General features: G+C 36.4%; 1 protein-coding gene across 8 annotated transcripts in view; it reads right to left on the bottom strand.

Moving 5' to 3' along the window:
- Positions 1–12,143: 12,143 nt before the first annotated feature.
- ldb3a (LIM domain binding 3a) overlaps positions 12,144–20,996 on the bottom strand; it is a 44,551-nt gene continuing 35,698 nt past the window's right edge. For all 8 annotated transcript variants that reach the window (XM_082154139.1, XM_082154140.1, XM_082154138.1 and 5 more), the window contains 7 exons: positions 19,264–19,320; positions 17,071–17,207; positions 16,165–16,525; positions 14,993–15,173; positions 14,770–14,890; positions 14,543–14,658; positions 12,144–14,461 (listed from right to left, as the gene is read on the bottom strand). In XM_082154139.1, the coding sequence (XP_082010265.1) occupies positions 14,372–14,461; positions 14,543–14,658; positions 14,770–14,890; positions 14,993–15,173; positions 16,165–16,525; positions 17,071–17,207; positions 19,264–19,320 (1,063 nt within the window). In that variant the 3' untranslated portion in view covers positions 12,144–14,371. The remainder of the gene's footprint in view (positions 14,462–14,542; positions 14,659–14,769; positions 14,891–14,992; positions 15,174–16,164; positions 16,526–17,070; positions 17,208–19,263; positions 19,321–20,996) is intronic.

Raw genomic sequence — 20,996 nt, 5'->3', positions numbered from 1 at the left:
CACGGGGTCCACGGCACTAGAATGACAAAAAAAAAGACAAAGCACATATGATGAGCAGATCATACCAGTCTCAATGCATCATGTCTACAAACACAAAGTCCAAAAATTACTTTGCTAACTAGCATTCCTTTGGTCTGTAATGTAATTATGTGAATAATGTAATCATGTGACCTCATTTTTTATGATCTATATATTTATGACCTTTTTGCAATGAAGTGTAACATAATAGAAGAAAATATTTCTGTATTTACTAGACCCACCACCACAAATACCTTTGGACATATCTAGAGAATAATAAACCCCCAATCTTATGAAAAATGCAGACTCCACCTTTGGTTAGGCAATGTTGTAATTTTTCTTGGAGGCAGTGAACATCATTGCCCCCTTGTTTTTTCTGGGCTTGACCCCTCAACCCGTCAGGCCGGCGCTACTCTTGAATGCTGAAACATGCCCAAATAATTTGATGAAGGATGTTCCGCAATTACCCCGTTGGCCCCTTCCAGCGTTAATAACGTGATGTGTCTGTTCCCTTGTAGGCCTGTGCATCTCACTGCAATTAGTGGCCTTCAGTGAAGTCTGTGCTGAGGGGGGGACAAATTAGTGGCAGAGTGGGCCGGTGTCTGTCACTTCTGATTTGCCCAAGGGGGACAAAGAGCCCCGACCTGTGCCCCACTTTCACACATCCCTGACCGGATAACAAGGGAACAAAGCTAGCCTCCGCAAGGCAAGGGACAAGATAGCTGTGCAGGCACCTACACAAAGAGACAAGAAGCTGCGGCTAAGTGTGTGTGCTAGGTTAAAAGGTACACAAGAAGCAGGATCACAACCAGGGAAAGTTAAGTCCTGCTGCAAGAGACATGGATGAGATGACCCACAACTTACCAGCTTCAAAAACTAAAATAAATAAAAATAGATAAAACATAAATAGCTACTTTAAATTTACAAAAGTACACAGGTATGGTGCATTTTAGACAAGCACAACAGAACAGTTTCTCTCTTGCTTCAGGAATGAAATATGGGGCTGAAACCATATTTTTCAAGGTTAAAATAGTGAGAGTCTCAACACAGTACAGGAGAATGTTTAGAGGTGTTATTTACTAAACTGACAACGTTTACACTACTGTTCAAAAGTTTGGGGTCAGTACAATTTTTATTGTTTTTGAAAAACCCCATACTTCATTGTGACATGATCCTATTTAAATTTAAAAATAGCTGTGCTGCTTAATATTTTTGAGGAAATCATGAAACTTTTTTTTCAGGATTCTTTGATGAATAGATAGTTCATTAGACCAGCATTTATTTTATAATTCTTTAGTCTTTACTGTCACTTTTGATAACTTTAATGTTTCCTTGCTAAATAAAAGTTACAATTTATTTAAAAAAAGTAATAAATATGTTCCCAAACTCTTGAACAGTAACATGTACATGGTTACATAGTTAGATTTCATTCAGCTAAAACAGTAATATGATTTTTGAAAACAATGTAAAAGTCTGTATAACTGAAGCTTAATTATAACTGTACATGTAATTGTACTCACATTAGGGCTGGGCGATAAAACGATAACGATAATTATCGCGATATAATTTTTCTCGATAAAACGATATCAAGAGTTCGATAAATGTTCGATAATGTTTATGCGCGCCACACGGACCATTTATCCGCTCAGCTCAAAGTCCAAACGGCAGCGCGAGCTCAGTAGAGCAGATGCGTTTACTCTGATCGCTCTCGTCACGAGATCCATTTAGAAGCGCTTGAGTTCAGCGAAGAACACAATGTCTCAGTGATTTAAACCAGTTTAAAGGCAGATGAAACAGCGCTGACAAACAGGAGAAACACTGTGCGCTAGGGCTGTACTGTCCCAGTCGATTAGTCGATTAATTGGTCGATACGTTCTGGTTCGACTAAAATTCTGATTGGTCGATTTTTTGCCGCGTTCATTTCATCTGTTTTGTCGCGTTTATTTAATCAGTTTTGCCGCGCTGAGGCGCGCTCATTTCATCAGGTGGAAAGCACTAACTGCTAATGGGGGTGTTTTCAGAGTACCCTTGTTTCACTGTAACAGTCTGTCTTCAGAACACCCCCCTTGTTTTCACCTTTTTTGGATTAGCCCAACCCAAGAGAGAGCGATAACTATATAGAAAGTTTGATGCTGAATATTATTTATTTAATTGTGAGAGCGTTTAATAGTCAGGCCTCTTCTAACATGTCAACAACAAAGAAATCGACAGTGTGGCAGCATTTTGTTAAAATTGATAACAGGAAAAAGGTCGAATGCAAAGTTTGCAAGCAACAGTTTTCCACAGCTCGACGACAAACATGACATATATCATCTAAAAGTGGTAAGCTCACTTGTCTGCGTTAGCTTGCCCTGTCTGTTTTGAGTAGGCTATATGAACATATCAGAATTTGCATATTTCAATGTTTTAGTGTGATAACCTAACTTTTTTATTTTTTATTTGGAGCCTAATGCGCAATTGCGCTGTGCTGTTGGTTGTGTTAGTTTTGAGCCTAGGATGCTTTATTTTTCAGTTATGCACTTTATTTCGTTTCTGCTCTTGATCTGGTTTGTTTAATAAATATTCTTTTTTTATTAAAGTGGACGTGCCTTTTGTGTTTATTAAGAGTAAAAGCTTTAAGTTAATAGTCTATTCGTGTCTCAGCTGCGAAGCTGAGCTCATGTTCAGCCTCGATCGCTCGGTGCGAGGACATGCACGGTGAAATGATAGTGTCTGACAGTTATAACTTATTATAACATATGACAAAGATAATTGTCTAAATTATGTTGCATATTCCTCAACAGTTCTTGTGATGATATCACTAGTTGACAACATAGTACTATTTTCGGAAATCATAAGCTATGATATTGCGCAAGGTGCACGTGATGCAACGCTGTCAGAGACGACAGACTCGAGTGTCAGACTCATTTCAGTGCAAAATAATTAGGTCAAAAACGATTTAATATACTGCAAATAGCCTACTAGTTTTTTATGTTTATTTATAATTCATTTAGGCGGACAACAAGGCTACCAAGTACTGCGCACAGTGCGCATCTAATTAATTTAACGTTGTTTTTTTTCCTACCGTCATTTTTAGTCGATTTTAGTCGATTTTTAGTCGAAAATTTCAGGACTTCAGTCGACCAAGATTTTCTTTGGTTGAGTACAGCCCTACTGTGCGCAGCGATACAGTCTGAAGGCTTTTCAGTCTACAAATTCCCATCATTTACCATGGATTTACTGTAACGTTAGCCTAGTAATATTAACTGCACCATGAAATGTGGGATATACATATTGAATTGTATTATATTATTAATGTAGACAATGTATTAAAGGACTAATGGAATATAATTGCAGTATTTCAGTATTTAATAATGTATTTAGGCTACTGTTTTTCATACAAATACCATAGAAACCATAAAGTTAGATTTTGCCATGATAGTGAGGTGCTGTAGGCTATGCCTGGTTTTATCTGTTGTTATCATGATCTAAATGCATGATACTGGATGACCAATGGTTAATTTTAATAAAACTCTTACCAAATAAAAATTAGCACATGCAGAAACTAAGAAATTATTTTTTCTATTAAGATATTTATTTTGTTAAGGAAGAATGACAAATGTTTGAATGTTCTACCTCAGATTTGTGAAATGTTCTCCTGTTTGGCAAGTGTTTGTCATGATATGTTCTGACAATAAACAGTAGTTTAAAACCACAATTAACGCTCTGGTTTCTACAACTTTCACTTAAGAGCAAAAATTTGCCTTTAAACTTAAAAGAAATAAAGATTTGACATTTATCGTGATAATTATCAATATCGACTGATACAAAAAAAATTTGCGTGATAATTTTTTTTGGCCATATCGCCCAGCCCTAACTCACATTATTGTTTTTTACTTAAAAAGCACTTCTGTTACAACCGCATTTATCTACAAATCACAACACGTAGAGAACACCCCAAAAGGCCAATGAAATCACTCACATTCTACAGGTAAAATCAACTTTCATTCAGATGTTTCTTATACATGAATGGCTAAGCAAGTTCAGTCATGTCCTGACTTGAAAGCAAAACTTTGATGTACAAAAAAAAAAAGAAAGAAAAAAAGAAGAAAGAAGTGGAGAGAAGGACACCCCTGACAGCAGCTTATTAGGCTATACTTCTAATATTATACCGGTCACATTCACTTATAAACAGTGGGGACTTTGATATTAAGTTGAGGCTGTTTTAGCCATGCAGTCATGTGTCTTGTGTACATATATATATCACTATTATTGCTTCAAAAGTATCACAGATCCTAAAGCAATATAAAGCACACTATGTTTCAGTGTTTCATCAGACACTCCTGGAGCTCTGCCCTCTGAAAGGTTTTGGTGGCGCCATAAGGAGTATGGAGGCTGAATGAATAGGGGTATTGTATGGTGATGTGTAACTAAGGTGCACCTTTGCAGTCAAACCTTATGCCTGACCATAGATATCTCTCAATCCCTGAGGAGGGAGTAATATTTTTCTGTGTTTCCTTGTGTAGAACTCAGGACTTCCTCAGGTCAACAATACAACATAAACAACAGTTCACCACAACATACAGGCGTTTTTGAAGGGGGTAACAAACAGCCTATGTACCATAATATTATGAAATAAAGACAATCTTCAAAATAAATCTCACTCTGCCTTTCTTATCACTTCTAACTACAGCCTGCATGACGACCAGAAAGGTCTGGTGTTTGTCTCCCCGTCGCCCCCGCTCTCTCAGCCTGCTTTGGCCCGGATCTCTGGTCCCTCCTGGGGCCCCTCCTTACAGCAGGGCTCCCAGTACCGGAGGCTGCCTTCCCTCAGTGTCGGCGCTATGCCCGACATGCCTTTCAAGGCCTGCTAGACTGCAGGGCAGACTTTCTGGCTCCGCTGCCATTGTTTGCTTGGCTGCTTTGCGCCTCATCCCAGGAAAGGATTAGCATAAGAATACTTAGGCACATTGAGATGTGCCCCACGACCAACTCTCTCGCTCCTATCATCCTCACTTCTTCTCATCCTCACTGAAGTCCCACATCTCTTCCTGACACAACACCAATCACTGTCAAGCAGCTGTATCGTGGAGAGTCAGTCAAGCAGAGACTTTGAACATAGCACAAGACTCCAGTCTTTGGTGTCACAGCAGTGGATTGCAGGAGAAGAACAAAAGTTAATCTGTGGAGCACTTGGGTGCAATATGAGCTCCTCCGGCCAGATTCCTCTAGAGAGGTAATGGGTTGAGACACCATTCCTAGAACAAAGCCCCCAAGATCTGAGCACATTTTGGCTGAGAATTTAAGAAACTCAGCTCAACAACAGCTCGTCTGTGAAACACTAAATACATCTCTCTAAAGAAGCTGATTTGATCTCAATGCTTGACTGGACCAGTTACCACAGAATGACCTGAGTGCTGTTTGCTTGACTCGTCATTACTTTTATGCCTGAATATTTTTTCTAAATTAGTTTTTCTTAGCCAAGAAGATTAGGAAGTTGTTGAAAACAGTTGTAGTTCAGCTTCAGTTTTATGCCCATTTTTAAAAATAAGGCTGCACCATTTATGACCATTTATAAATGTTTGTAATAATAACATGTATTACATTAGAATTTTTGTTGATATTTATCAATACAGCATTCTGTTATTGATGTTATTTATCATTACTGAAACTAAGTTCACTGGTTTAAAAACTTAAAGTCAGCATGAAATGAAAAACGTGATCCTCTTTTCAGAGAAGAGATGTCGTTGCGAGAGTGAGGGACGTTAAAGGGGTGGTATAATGCCCTTTTCACAAGCTGTAAAATAAGTCTCTGATGTCCCCATAGTGTGTATGTGAAGTTTTTGTACGCAGTTTTCTCAATTTTCTTGTGTGTGTATTTTATTGAGAGGAAAGCGGCACATATTTACATATTCATCTAGGCTAACCATCGGATGTTCGGTAACAGTATATCGCTGCTCGCGTATTTCAAACTTCGTTGTTACTTCTAAACGAAGAACGAAAAATAACTTTGCCATGAGTATATCATGGCCTTTATACTTCTCTGTTTTTAATCTTAAGCAAAAGAATATTTGTCTATTTCTTGGTATTTATAAAGGAACAAATATGGAGAGGGAAAAGTCCACAAATTTCCTGGAATTACTGGAGCAGCAGAGGTTTATTGCAAGTTTATTTTCCATTACCTGCCGCACACATTCCACCGAAGGGTCAGAGCGAGTGGGTGTGCTGGGGTTTGATGAGAGCCAGGTTCAACACAGACAGCTACAGTACCCACTATCTAGTGTTCAACTATAGTGAACCATCTCCAAACTTATGACCCTGCCCTGGGATTACGCCTCATATGGTCTCTATTATGAAATAAATAGACTTTAGTTGACATTGTATATACTTAGACAAAAATAAATAAAAAAATCAGCGCAGCACTATCAATCACAACTTCTTTTTTTCTAAGGCAAAATCCTTTTTTCCCTCTGTGAAAATTCCTCCCTGTATATTTCACAGCTTTGCATCTGCAGAGCACAAGTCTGCACAACAGGTGTGAGAGAAACTAGGTGGAGCTGTTGCCATGGAAACCAGTCACACATGGATGAACTTTGGCCAGTAAATGTTATTTCTCTAAAATGAATTCCCAGATCCAAACATGTGGAAAACATTTGTTGCAGTCCGGCCATCGCTGATGCAGGGAGCATTTCTATCTACTGTGGTCATGTAATCACCACATGAAAACACACTTCTTGCTTGTACTGCAGGGGATGTCTGCCTATAAGAGAGGTCAAGAATAACTGATATTATCTTTTAGCAGAGGTTTTCTTACCGTACAGAAAGATCCATTTCTGTGAAGCATGTTGGCATAGTGTTTGGTAAGCATGGAGGCTGGCTACAGGTGTCATTCGGATCCAGGTGGCTGAATGTCCAAATGGCATTTGGATTCTGGCATAGTACCACAAAACTCTGTTAACAAAGAATAGGGATGTGTTAAAAATATTGATTTCTCGATTTTAATCGATTCTCATTTTGATGAATTGATAACAAATCTCTCACAACTCCCAAGAATAAATATTTTAGACTATGCCGTTCTCACAAGCTTTGTTCTGTGTTACTTTTGATATATAACAGTCTCAGCTTTCAAATTATGTCTATTTTATTACAAAATTCAAACAATAAATACCATTTTGGTGCGGTTTAATGTGGTGTGACAGATCACTGAAGCGCCTGAGTACAAGCGAGGCAGCAGAGCGGAACGCAGATGAACGGATCATCTCTTCCCCTTTAATACTAGTTACAGCACGAAATAGACATGCATGAACATAAGAAGGTACATGGAAAGAAACAGTACAACTTGCTGAAATCTATCTATTTTTATTATCCAGTGAGCCTAACCTATAGAATCAGAATGAGCTTTATTGTCAGGTATATTTGCACATACTAGGAATTTGTCTTGGATGGTGACCGAAGCTTTCACAGCACATAAAGAATGACAGTGACAAGAGACACAGATAATAAAAATATATAGAACTATATATAAAACTTCACAATATTCAATATAGCATCTCAGACGAAGTACTGTTATGTCACAGACAGTACTTGTTTTGAAACAGATACTCCAGAGGAAAGAAGTGAAAAGACAGGGAGGGGATATTTTGCTGGTTGCTTGGTTTCTATTTCTGTCATATCGTGCAGGGTAGTCCCATCCACAGTAACATCTCATAGGTTCAAAATCTGGTGCCACTGGAAATTCAACTTCAAATATAATAATTTTGTTGATACTGTCAGCATTTCAATTTCAGTGTGAAAAGGAAAATTTCTTGATGCCGAAAATGTCATGTTGCACTTGCTAACAGTGTAATCTGCAACATTACTTCATTAAAAAGATTAATGGGATGGAGGAGAGCAGCTGAAGGGAGTGCAACTAAACAGTGTGTGTGTGTTTTACTGTGTACAACCTAGATTTTTTAGATATATTCTTATCCATAAATGTAATAAATTCAAAGTCAAGCAAGTATTTACATTTGCAAAACATCCTAATAGAAAGTGAGTCAGTGTTAGACTTCAACAAGCATGTACAAGTGCAGCAAGCTCAAACAAAGTTCAACAAGCTGCACAGTGTAACTTTGACTAAAATATGATTAAAATTAACAACATACTTGTTGTTGGGCATTTTTAAAATGTGATTAAAATAATTTTGATTGGAATAATAATATTATTAGAAGAACAGCAACTTTAACAGAATAATCATAAAATATCAGATACAGAACTGATCCTACACGTTCCTGTTCAGACGACCTCTGAAACTCTAGCACATGTTTTGTGGCTTTGTTTGCCTTTATTATCTATAATTTAGTGACTGTCTTGCAGCTTTATGTGAACAAAACATTTTTTGTTTGTTTTGCGTAGCCTACATTTATATTTGTTTTAATGGCCAAATTGCACATTGTTTGGAGAACACTGGGCAGGATGTGGAAACGCTGAAAAAACAGAAAGGTGTTCATCTGATGCTGCACACAGAACTTGAATGAATTACCTGACAATAATTAAGCAGAAAAAAACAAGTATCCTTTGACAAGTAATTAAGCTTTTTGGTTACTTTGGTTGGGTTAACATCAGCATTCTGGATTTTTTAAAGCAGAACAAAAAGACTAAAGTTTATATCTAAAATCTGCCACCGAGTGGAATTAGACTAGTTCTTTTACAAAGAGAAAAGTGCTGGTATAGACCTTATGTGGCCCTGCCCCTTTTCAGCGTTTGTATTTACACAGCATGAAGGTAAGATCTTACGGATTTATGAATGAAGCGCTTGTTTTAAAATCTTCCCGGTCTAATGATATTTGTTGACATCCACTTTAAACATTACAATGCTAATGATAAATTGTGTTAATTCTACAATAAGTAAATCCACTTCACCAGCTAATTACTCTTCAACAGCAATGCCATAGAAATATACAGAGCTAGCGCAAAAAGTTCAAATGCTAAATTGTAAAGATGGCTGCGCGCTTGTTTCTCTAACTAAAGCATAATGTCTATAAACAAAGCCTGGTGTGATGGCATTCCAAGACACAAGATGTTCATCACATGGCATTTTATATTAACAAAAAATGCACATGTAATTAAAAGTTTCCTAAATAATATGGGAAAACAAGTTTTCTAGCTCATTACAAGACCAGACACAAATCTTTTTGGTTGTCTTCTTTGCACTAACCCAACCCATCATTGAATTCACCCTATCCGGTGCCACTCTAAATAATTTACTCCGATAGCCAAGTGTATTTAAAGCAGATCAATACCATTAAAGGACAGCTGGGGCATACTGAATAAACAGAGACCACTCTCCAGCACTACACCAAGCCCCCACTGCATAGCTTTATCCAATCTATCTTTATCTGATCTGCCATCACACAAACCAACAGTGGCATAGAAAGAGTTAAAGAAATCAATGGCTCTCCCTCACTTTCCAACCATCCATTGGAAGCAAAAGCGCAGAGACTCCACAGCCTACAGTAAGTGTTAAAGAACAGTCTGTTCAAAAAACAGCACAGCAGTGCGTATCAAATGACCAAGCTCATCTAGGATTAGTTTTTCACCTTTTAGATCAGAATGATATGACTAAATGTGGATGATACATCAGCACCTTTACGATGGAATGGGTGATACACTCAGGGCCAGGTCTGAGGTGGCCATGTGTGTTTTCCTTCTTGCTTAGCCATCCTGTCTCCAGAGCGAGTAAGGGAGGGGTAAGGGGGCTGACTTTAGATGGTGCAGCAGCCTGAGGAACCCAGGCAGGGATGTGAAACCTGATCTATACTGCCTCTTAACCCTCCTGCCCCCATACCCCCCTCCAAGCTCCCCGCGCTGCCACCTCGCCACAGACTCCCACTGCAATCCGATCCCTCACACTGTGGCTGAGATTGAAACACACTCCTAGAGGGCTCCAGGGCAACTTAATCTAGGCCTGGCTGATTTTTAAACAACAAATAAGAGGGCAAAAAACATCTGTGCTTATGGTTGTACGATATTGCAGCCTTTTAAGCAATTATGTGATTGATTTTGCACATTCTACGAGGGACAGATCTGTGCCAATAAGAATTTTCAACCTAGGGTCCGGGGAACTCCAAGGGAGTGCTAGGGGGTCAGTGGAAATGCTTAGGGGAAAACATAATTAAATAAAAAATGGCAAAAATACATCATTACTTTGGTATGAATATGAAATGTAACAAATTAACTTAATAATAAAAAAAAATAAAAAAAATACAAATAATATTTAACTATATTTATTTACAAAAAAAAAAAAAAAAATTATTTTTTATTGTATGGAAAAAAGATTCAGTGAAAGTGAATGGGGTCTCCGAGAGCTCCCTAATGGTCTGCGTAACATCTTCAGAAACTCCTACAGGTTTAGAACGACATGAGGGTGAGTAAATGATTTCATTTTTGAATGAACTCTTTTACACAACCTGGTTCTGTTCTCATCAGCACAGAGCTCATAGAATTTGACCAATATTATTTTTTGGAGAGGAGATTTTCAATCAAGCTGTGGAATGCACAGATGTCTGGCATGTATATACAACGAGCCTTTAGCTTTAATTTTATCAAATAAATCCACTTTCCTCAGACTAAGCCTCTCTCCTCCAGGCCTCTCGAAACAGACTGCTTCACAGGCAGTTACCATCTGTTTTTTGACCTCCTCGAGAAGGTAAAGGAGCTGAACAGACCCCCTTCCCCCCGGTACCCATAAATTAAAAGCAGCTTTTGTATTGAGCGGGCTAGAAGTACAGCCACAAGAAAGAGCAAAATCTAAAAGAAAGAGAGAACAAACTGTAACGTTACAGTAAAACGAGGACATTTAAATGTAATAAATTTCCACCCACAGATGCAGACATAAATAAAACTTAAAAGCAGCTTTTTGTATTGAGAGGCGGATACGTGACCAGACCAGCCTGAAGTTAAAAACAATATATAATCAAAAATATAAAGTAAACGATGTTGTTGTATAGTGGAAAAAAAAGCATACAAAACATGTAAAAAAGTTACCATATGAAGAATAAATTTATATTTAGAGGCAACGCACAGCTGTCAGATTATTAGGGGAGTTGTTGCTAGCATTACGCGACTATCGCGTTAATAACTTTTTCCTCGGACTTTTACAGTGACAGTTTTTCTTCAAACAACAATAATTCTATTTTAAACATATAATAAACCGTAAAATTACGATGATACTGTATTGTTTTGAGAAAAGGCAGTTCTGGTTGTTAGTTAAACGAGTAAATTTAAACGTATTTTGCCTTGCTAACAGCGATAGCTCACTAACGTTAGCTATCGTTCAACTCGCCGCACTCTTGAGATAATTTACCAACAAAATAATTTAATAAACCCGTAAAGGTCAGTTTTTTCTCTTTAAGCCTTGTACATTTGTGTACTGTGTAGTGAAAAAACTGTAACACGCCACGACAGTCGCTTTTGCCATAATAAATCGAAAAATGGAAAGTGGAAAATGGAAAATTCAACGCAACAAACTTTCGTGAGGCAGCGTTAGCTTAGCCAAGCTAACACTTTCCATTTCACTTACCGAAAAGATTCTTCAGTAAATCGTATTTTCGTGTACTCCGTCAATTTAACGAGCTCTCGGCACTCCAATAATTCAAAGGCTCTGTTGTAGTAGTGGTCGTGATCGACTCTCACTGAGGTCCGTCAAGGGTCTGGCACTGACCATCATCGTAGAGTGTTCCGCACTCACTGATTCCACGCAGTCAGCGGACAGACAACAGCTCACGGTCACGGCAGAGCGCGCGCTGATTGACCGACTCCGTAGCGCCACCTGGCGACTGAAACTAAACAGTGGCGACGAACATGTAATGTAACTGATGCTGTACTTTTTAACTAACTGCAGTACATTTTCATGTACATTAGATAAAAAGTTTTTAAAGATAGAAACCATATTAGTTCATTTTATTTCATTTTTCATTAACACATAAATTATTAACATTATCCTTACACTCTTTTTGTATGCTTTGTGTGCCATTTGTGTATTCTATACAATGCATAAATCCTTTAAAGGACAGTTTTAAACATCATTTCATTTGATAGAGTGCAAGTTAAACAGGATGATTATGATTTAGATCTAAATAAAACAAATAATGAACAATTAGGCTGTCCAGTCTGCAGTACGGTTTTATTTAATCATACATAGAGAAAAGTGCCCATCAAATTTTGTGTTATGAGCTATTTTCAGTTTATAAAGCAACTTCATATTTTTAGTCATGATTAACATGTCAGTGAAGATACAGGTGGATTTTTTTTTGACATTGAAATAAGTACAAAGTAAGGCTGTTTCCACAACATAATTTCAGAATACAAAAAAAGAGAACACCATTTAGTAGTACTAGTTAGTTTATCATCTTATCTTGAAAAACACACCCATAAAGTACTACATAAAGTAAATGAGTATTCCACAGAGCCACATCTCAGTTTGAAATCTCATACAGACATTGTATTATTCAACAGAAGACTGCATTAAAGACACTTGTGAACACATGAGTGTCACGTATAACATATTGTATATGGTTCTTAATTGTTTTTCTTATTGCAGTAACACTGCAAATGTATTAAATTATGGATCACTCTTTTTTTCTCCCTGTAATTCCCAAGTGAACAGCAGATATAGCAGATGACAAATAGTGATAATACATTACGTGTAACATGACTGCTTTACATTCAATAGAGTTATATTAAAAATATCTGTTCTTGAAAAAGGCTAAAAAGATACCCACTCCTGAACCCAACACTGCTACAAATGTAATTTTAAATAACTTACTAATGTTGTGTAAAAAAGAAGCTAACAATTTATTAAATTTAAGAGAGGCAATTATGACATGCAAAACCATTGTTTGTGTCAATATTCAAAACAAAAAACAAGCCAAAATCAAAAGTAGCCCTCAGAACACATCTTAACTGAGGTGATGTGGTGGGTTAGGTTAACTTAGATTATTATATGGCAGTGAAAATATACTGACACATCAATGACACAATCTTAAAATATGTCTAAATAAAAACGATCTTGTTCAAGTGAATTGTATGCATAAAAATGTTCAATATCACCCAGCATTTAGGAAAACATAAGTGTCTGCAATTGCAATCTCAGAATTTGACCTTTATGTTCTTTAATAGGCATGTGGCATGAAACAAAAACTGTCCTGTAACCCTACAGTTGCACGTCAGAGTTGGCTGGCATCTACCCACAGAGAATAAAAAGAACAAAGTCTCAGGTACCACATTCGTTATTCATTTTAAGGAACAAATGAATTAACCTGAATCCTCTGTGTATGTGGCTCTGTTTTGATAATTAAATTATTTATTAAATTATATTAAATTAAGAATCCCCCATTCTTGGCAAAGAAAACAAGTAAATTATTTGCAAAGATTATGTAAATATTGAGGTTTTGCACGCAAAACATACCCGAAAAAAACATCATAGGTGAAAAGGCCAAACAAGAATAGTTTAAAATACTCTGTTAAATTATACAGCACATACTGTGAGGAAAACAACTGATAAATTTACATAAATTCTGTGTTACCTTTTCAGATGCCCTGCATGCAGCATTTTCTTAAAATTTGTTGATGAAAACATTATGACAACATAATGCTAATGTTGACATCACAAATGCATGAATTAACTCCCTTGCATGCTTTCACACACACACACTAAAAACACAAATAAACAAAATGAGTAAAACATAAATCACCCATTCAGCATTGAAAAGACTGCACAACAACATACGGTCTCAATCTATTAAACATCTTTTTTTGATCAGTTTGCAAGTCGGGGATCTTTAGACCATTTAAGTCATACACAATTAAGTTTACTTTAGAGTTTAAGGCATAATAGAATGCATAGACTTTTTTCAGGCTGTTTCTGGTTTATAAATGATACATATGCAGGCAATCTTCAACATCTGCTAATAACCTATTCATTTCAAAACAAGGTTTTAGTCATCAAAAGCATAAAAATTGTATGTTGAATAAATTCACTAAATCAAAAAAGTGAAAATGTTATATCTCTTAAATTAAATGTATATCGGGCATACAAGTGCGTGTATGCAAATGTATCAAGCTATAATAAAAGAATAAAAGAATGACCTAAAATAACCAATACTATATGTGCACATTGGATTTGGATTTGGAAAAAATGTCAAAACACCTAGTTTATGTATCATTCAGTCATCGCTTATATGCTGTTTAATAAATGATGTACTGTGTGTCTTTATATTAGTTTTTGTGTCATTTGGATTGGCACCAATGTCTTGCCATAAAACCACAAATGCAGATGTAACATTAATTGCATTTAGTTCCTTCATTGACAGCTTCTGATGCACTGTTGAAGCATCTACACATTGATGGCATGTGCATGTTTCTTGCATAAGGGCTTGTCCTTCTTGGAGTAGAAAGGTTGTCCTTCCAGGTTCACGTGGCACACCTAAATGTCGAGACAGAAACGTGTCATAATTCCTTAGTGTTGAATTATTTATAAACCAAATGGGTGCTATAACAAACCTACCGCACAAACAAAGCAGGTATCATGCCATGTGTGGCCAAGAGCTTCAATAAATTTGTCTCCTGCCTCAACTGGGAAGTCACAGCCATGGCACTTTGTGCTGAAGAGTGCGATATAATCTGGTGACAGAAACAATTAGTGAAGAATATTGTAGTGTGGGCTGTAAATTTGCATACACCAAACTTATAAATGTACACATTTGTGTTAGACATAGGCGGTGGCTCCCATACCTTTCTCACAATACGGCTCACCATCCTCCATATGGAAGAGGCTGTTTCCAAAGGGCTTTCCACAAGCCGCGCACACAAAGCAAGTGGTGTGCCAGGTCTGCCGCAGTGCATGCATCACTTCCTATTGAGCAGATGTTGAGGGGATTAACTGACAGTATCTGTGAAGAGTGTTTACAATCATGTCTGTGCATGTTTATGCAATGTTAATAGGTTTTCGACGTACTCCCATGATCTTGGTGTTGCAGCGGGCACAGGTAGGTGCAAAGAACTCCCCATAGCAGTTCTCACAGTAAACATTATTCTGCTCCTCCACAAAGCTGACATCAGCCAGAGATGTGTGGCAATAATGGCAGTTGAACTCCTCTGGATGCCAGGAACGACCCAATGCCACCAGGAATGGTCCCCTGAGGAGTCAAAAAACACTGTGGCATCAGGGCTCATGAAAAAAATTCCTTGGATATTCACATTTCACTTTGTTGGATATTAACATTGTCATTTTTTAATTAACAAAGTACTGAACATCTCAAATTACACTACCGTTCAAAAGGTCGGTAAATTTTTTTTATATTTTTTGAAAGAATTATCTTTTGCTCACCAAGGCTGCAATTATTTAAATAGAAATACAGTAAAAACAGTAATGTTTGTTGTTTTTTATTCCAATATATTTTAAAAAGTAATTTATTCTTGTGAAGACAAATCATTCTAATATGCTGATTTGTGCTCAAGAAACATTTCAATGCTGAAAACAGTTGTGCCGCTTAATATTTTTGTGCATTTATTTGAAAAAATGTAAACAATAAACTCTTCACTTTTGATTTAATTCATTCTTGCTCAATTAAAGTATGAATTTCTTTATAAAAAAATGTAATAATCTTACGGACCCAAACTTTGTACGGTAGAGTATATATTGTGTTTAATAGCATTCTGTGATGGAAAAATGATGATTTAAACTTTTTTGGAATAAAACAAGGGGCAAAAAAGTGTCACCAAAACTCAGGAAGTAGAAAAGCTAATATAAACATTCAATTTGGAAATGTTAAATATTAAAATGCTTATTTCTCCTTTGTTTAGATTATCATAATTGTGTTATTTAATAATTAAAATTAGTTAATTAATTAAAAATTAAGTTCAATTAAATTATTTTTATATTTTAAGATCGAACACCTGGGTTTGTGATAGAATAAATAAAAAACATACACAAAATAAAATGCATTTAAAAATAAGTAAAATGAAACAAATTTAAAAGTAAAAAGAAATCCAGGACAATGTTAATATGACCTTCATACAACTAAAATAAAAATGAAACTCCGGGTCACAAAAGTGCCTGAAGTAGAATAAAAACACCTATATATTACAAAGGGTCTTGTGATGAATATTGCACAAGTGTAATCTTACCTGATGATGTTGTTGCATGATCCACACAGAGGTGTTCTGTTGCTGGCTGCAAACCGCTCTGCTCTTTGAGCGACTCCGCGAGCCACAGGCGGGAAGGCAGCGGGGCTGAACGGAGCAGGGGAAGGGTTGAATGCAGCAGGAGCGGGAGCAGGGACGGGGTTGGGGATGTAGGCTGGTGGTGGTGGTGCTGCCTGAGGAAGAGGCTGCACTTTGATATTTGTGGTGGTGGTGGGTTTGCTAGGGTCAAATTTCTGGGCAAAGTTGTCATCAGTAACCCAAGGAGGTCTGTTGGAAGACGCTGGAGCTGCGGCAGGAGCAGGTGGAGGTGGAGCAGGTTTGTAAGCCATTGGAGGAGCTGGTGCTAAAAGATGCCCATGAATCAGTATTGCATGCATACAGTAAACCAAAGATGGACACACACATACACTGAATACACAATCACATATGTGACCCTGGATCACAAAACCAGTCACAAGTAGCACGGGTGTATTTGTGGCAATAGCCAAGAATACATTGCATGGGTCAAAATTATAGATTTTTCTTTTATGCCAAAAATCATTAGGATATTAAGTAAAGATCATGTTCCATGAAGATATTTTGTACATTACCTACTGTAAATATATAAAACATTTATTTTTGTGAGTGAATGCAGCACAATTGCGGACATAAATGGACAACTTTAAAGGCGATTTTCTCAATGTTTCGATTTTTTTGCACCCTCAGATTCCAGATTTTCAGTTGTAATCTAATTTGTAGTTGTATCTCAGCTAAATATTGTCCTATACTAACAAACCATAGATCAATGGAAAGCTTATTTATTCAACTAATGTATAAATCTCAATAAAAAAAATGTTTTACCCATGTGACTGGTTTTGTGGTCCAGGGTCACATTTGTACAGTGGTTACCTGGGGCGGATGGATATGCTGTGGGCATAATGGTGGCAGTGGTGACCACTTTAGGTGGAGGTGGACCTACAGGGATCTGGATGGAGCTGTGCTGCATGGGTGATGGCTGCTGCATAGGTGGAGGCTGGGCGTAAGGACTACAGAAGGACAGACCAGAAACTCAATAACATTTCAGTTCAAATGAGAAGCTACTCCACCTTTCTGCTTTTCCTAAACAATTTAAAACATTCACATTACACTTTCATCCAAAGCTACATGCAGTGTATTCCAGACATTTTGCGTTCTCTGGCAATCAAACCCAGGACCTTGACAATGCTCAACGGGGCATATTATATTTAAATTATTTATGGTACCACTTTATTTTACAGTCCTGTTTCGCATGAACATACTATGTATGTACTTATTGTAATGACACTAACTAGGTACTAACCCTGAACCTACCCCTAAACCTAAACTTAACCCATGTAGTTACCTTACACTACTCATTACTTTCGTGGTAAGAACACTGGAAGTACATTGAAAGTGCACATACTGTAAAATAAAGTGCAACCATTAATTATATTATTGGTATTTTGTGAAAAGCAACTACACATTTACTACCCTTAATGCCCATATTTTTCCTCAACGAGATTAATACAGTACATTCATTTAAACATACTATGTACGCAGTTCTTTTGCAAATTGTAACTTTTTGACTAATAATCACGTTAATATTTTTTAAACTACACTTTTAAACTGCACAAAAGTTTGGGGTCAGTATTTTTATTTTAATAGAAATGAATCCTTTAATTCAGCAAGTATGCATTAATAGATCAAAAATGGCAGTAATGACTTTTACAAACACTCATAAAAGAATACTATGGAAAAAAAGTATAATTTTCTCTGAATAATAAAAATATATTGTTGTCTGGAACACTGTGAGCCTGGAGACGGAAGTGTACACTGAATTTTAAAAAACTTAACTTAAAGATGTGTTATAAAATGAATAGTGCTCATAAATGGCTGTTGAGATAGTATTCTTAACTGAAAGTGGAGACGTGAACCCAGAAACATAATTTAATATGTCACAACTTAACAAGCAGCTAATAAGAAATGTTTCTTGAGTACCAAATCAGCATATTAAATTGATTTCTAAATCAACTAAAGACTGGATTAAACCAATTGAAAATTTAGCTTTGATGTCACCAGAATAAATTACATTTTGAAACATATCAAAATATCAATTTCTTTATCAAATTTTTAAATAATATTTCACAATATTACCGTTTTTGCTGTATTCTTTATCAGATAAATGCAGCTTTAGGGAGCATAAAAGATAAAAACAGAACCCAAACTTTTGACCAATAACATACATGCCTGCAATCATTTATTTTTGTTACAAAAATCACAAAACATTTAGATTATGATGTCTTTTGCACTAAAGTTGCAAGTTTAATCCATCATTACCCATTAAGTTGTCATAAGCACTTCCTAAGTTTTTCCATTTGTACAGTATGCATATACAGTATATTAGCTGTTTTTAAAACCTATAGTCACCTAAAAATATCTACAAATTGAATAAGAGTAGTATAGCCTTCAGCAACTTTAGTTGTCCACAGGCTTAATTGAGTTTGGATGCACATTCAGTTCTTGGAGACTTTACAGCTAAAGACGCCAAAGATGTCTGACCACATGATCCATCACATTTGCGAGTGTCTTACCTTGTTACATCCCTTCATTACAATTTTAATGCAAAAGTTTGAGTTATTTGAACAGAGCAGCACTAACCACTCTTAAAAATAAAGGTTCTTTATTGGCATTGATGGTTCCACGAAGAACCTTTAACATCCAAAGACCTTTCCATTGTACTAAAGATTCTTCGTAGTGGAAAAAGGTTCTTCAGATTATTAAAATGTTATCCACGCCAAGAAAAATGGTACATTTTTTTTGATTGAGCAAAATGTCATTGTTTTGAGCAAAATGACCAGGTTACAGAAGTCCTTTCCACTCATATACATAAAGATACATATTCAGAAATGGTTATAACATGAAAGGTTAAAGAAAAATACCCCAAGCATAAGTATTATCCTTTGAGTCAGCAGTCAAGCAGTAAGGGAGAAAAGATGTGTTATTGCACATGTTACAGGCCATACTGACACTGGGAGGGGGAAATAACTCTTGCTGGTTGAATGCAGAGCTGGACCACAATAGTACCTGGAGATGGAGGTTTGGTACTGAGAAGTGTATCCCATAGAGGTCTGCAAGCTGAAGCTATAGTGTAACAAAGAGAAAAATGGTGGAGAGTCAAACTTATCATGCCTACATTAAACCTGAGAGGCCACGTGCACTCATATCTGTACGACTGCCAAACTGATCCAAATATTGCATGTTTTTATGTCTATATGAAGAAAAAATAAATAAAACAGGATCAGATACTTTGGTTTTCCAAATCAAATGCATATGGACATTAATTGAATATGCAATTACCCTTTAAAGAACTATGATGTGCATTCTGTTTTTGTTTTGTCTAAATAAAACAGTAGTACACTATGAGTACAGTACAGTACGAGTGAATATGGCAGCAAATAGACCATGAACAAATCATCTTAGAGCAGACACACACAAAACAGAAAATAAACATGCATTCGAAGCAAAGACACTATGTACCAACAACTACTAAAATAAGGCCCAATTTAACACAAGATTCATATATTTCAGGACTGAGTGTGACAGAGGACCTGAACATTAATAGTCTTTGTCACCACCCTAGTAGGAGACAAGTGAAAGATAGTCTAAATCTGAATTAACAAGACATCAGACAGATATCTTGAAAATAAGAAGTTCACTCCAGTCTGCATGCAATAAATGTGAGACTGCTGGATCAGTGTTAGCAATAGATACATGCAAAGAGAGTGCAGATTCTGCCATGTTTTAAACATAAACTTACTTAAGAACAAACATGAGCATTAGTTGACATGGTACAAAGGACCATGGGACATGGGTTTCAATACCAGATATGGAAATTTACACTTAGGTCTCAAAATGACTTACTCCTTGGTATAAAAGATTAAATTAAATCTCTAGAAATAAATGTAATATTTTAATATACTAATATTTTAATATTAAATATAATAAATAAATCGTGCTGAAAATGGGTTATACTGTACAAGATTAAACTGGATTTCTGGACTTGACAAGGACACGTTAGAGATTTATAAACATGTCTTGCAAAAGCAAATAAAATGCTTGAGGCACGCATTAAAGCATCTAGTTTAGCAGTACAAATGTAGTACTCTTTAAAGAGGGTACATAGAAGTGCTTACAGTGATCTTAAGCTTAAAAAGGTAGTTCATGGAAGTATAGGAAAGTTTTTATTTGGGTCAAGTCCTGGTGTTGAACTCATAGAAGCAAAAGCTCAAAACAAATAATCTACCTCGCAATGACAACATGGATCAAATCAAATGTGAGTTACTCGCTTCCTTAGGTTAGGGGGAAGAGTATTAGTAGTAATAAGCAGTAGCAAAGGAAGCAGCTGCAACATGAAATTGAGTTAAGACAGAGAAGATCATTATTGATTATAACATTAATATGACTGGAGGATTGAGCTTTGCTTTGAATCTCCAGGAACAACTGACTTTGTCCTACAATCTCTCAAATGTTAGGCTAAAATCTAATAGCAATAACATCTATCACATGTCTCCACTAGTAGAAGTTAATTAACATTGGAATAACTCATTAATGCTACTGTATACCTGCAAGTCATCAAAACAGAAATAAATAACCCCCCAAATATATATATTAAAAAAATCAAAGCTTAACATAAACATAAATATACATACACTACAAATGTTTGAGGTCGGTATAGGATTTTTAAAGTTTTGGAAAAATCAAGGCTGCATTTATTTGATCAAAAACACAGCTACTACCGAGAAATATTATTACTATAT

This window comes from Leuciscus leuciscus (assembly GCF_965113295.1).
Source record: "Leuciscus leuciscus genome assembly, chromosome: 22".
Lineage (NCBI taxonomy): Eukaryota > Metazoa > Chordata > Actinopteri > Cypriniformes > Leuciscidae > Leuciscus > Leuciscus leuciscus.
The sequence above is the reverse complement of the archived record's forward strand: the minus strand, read 5'-3'. Positions and strand labels throughout refer to the sequence as shown.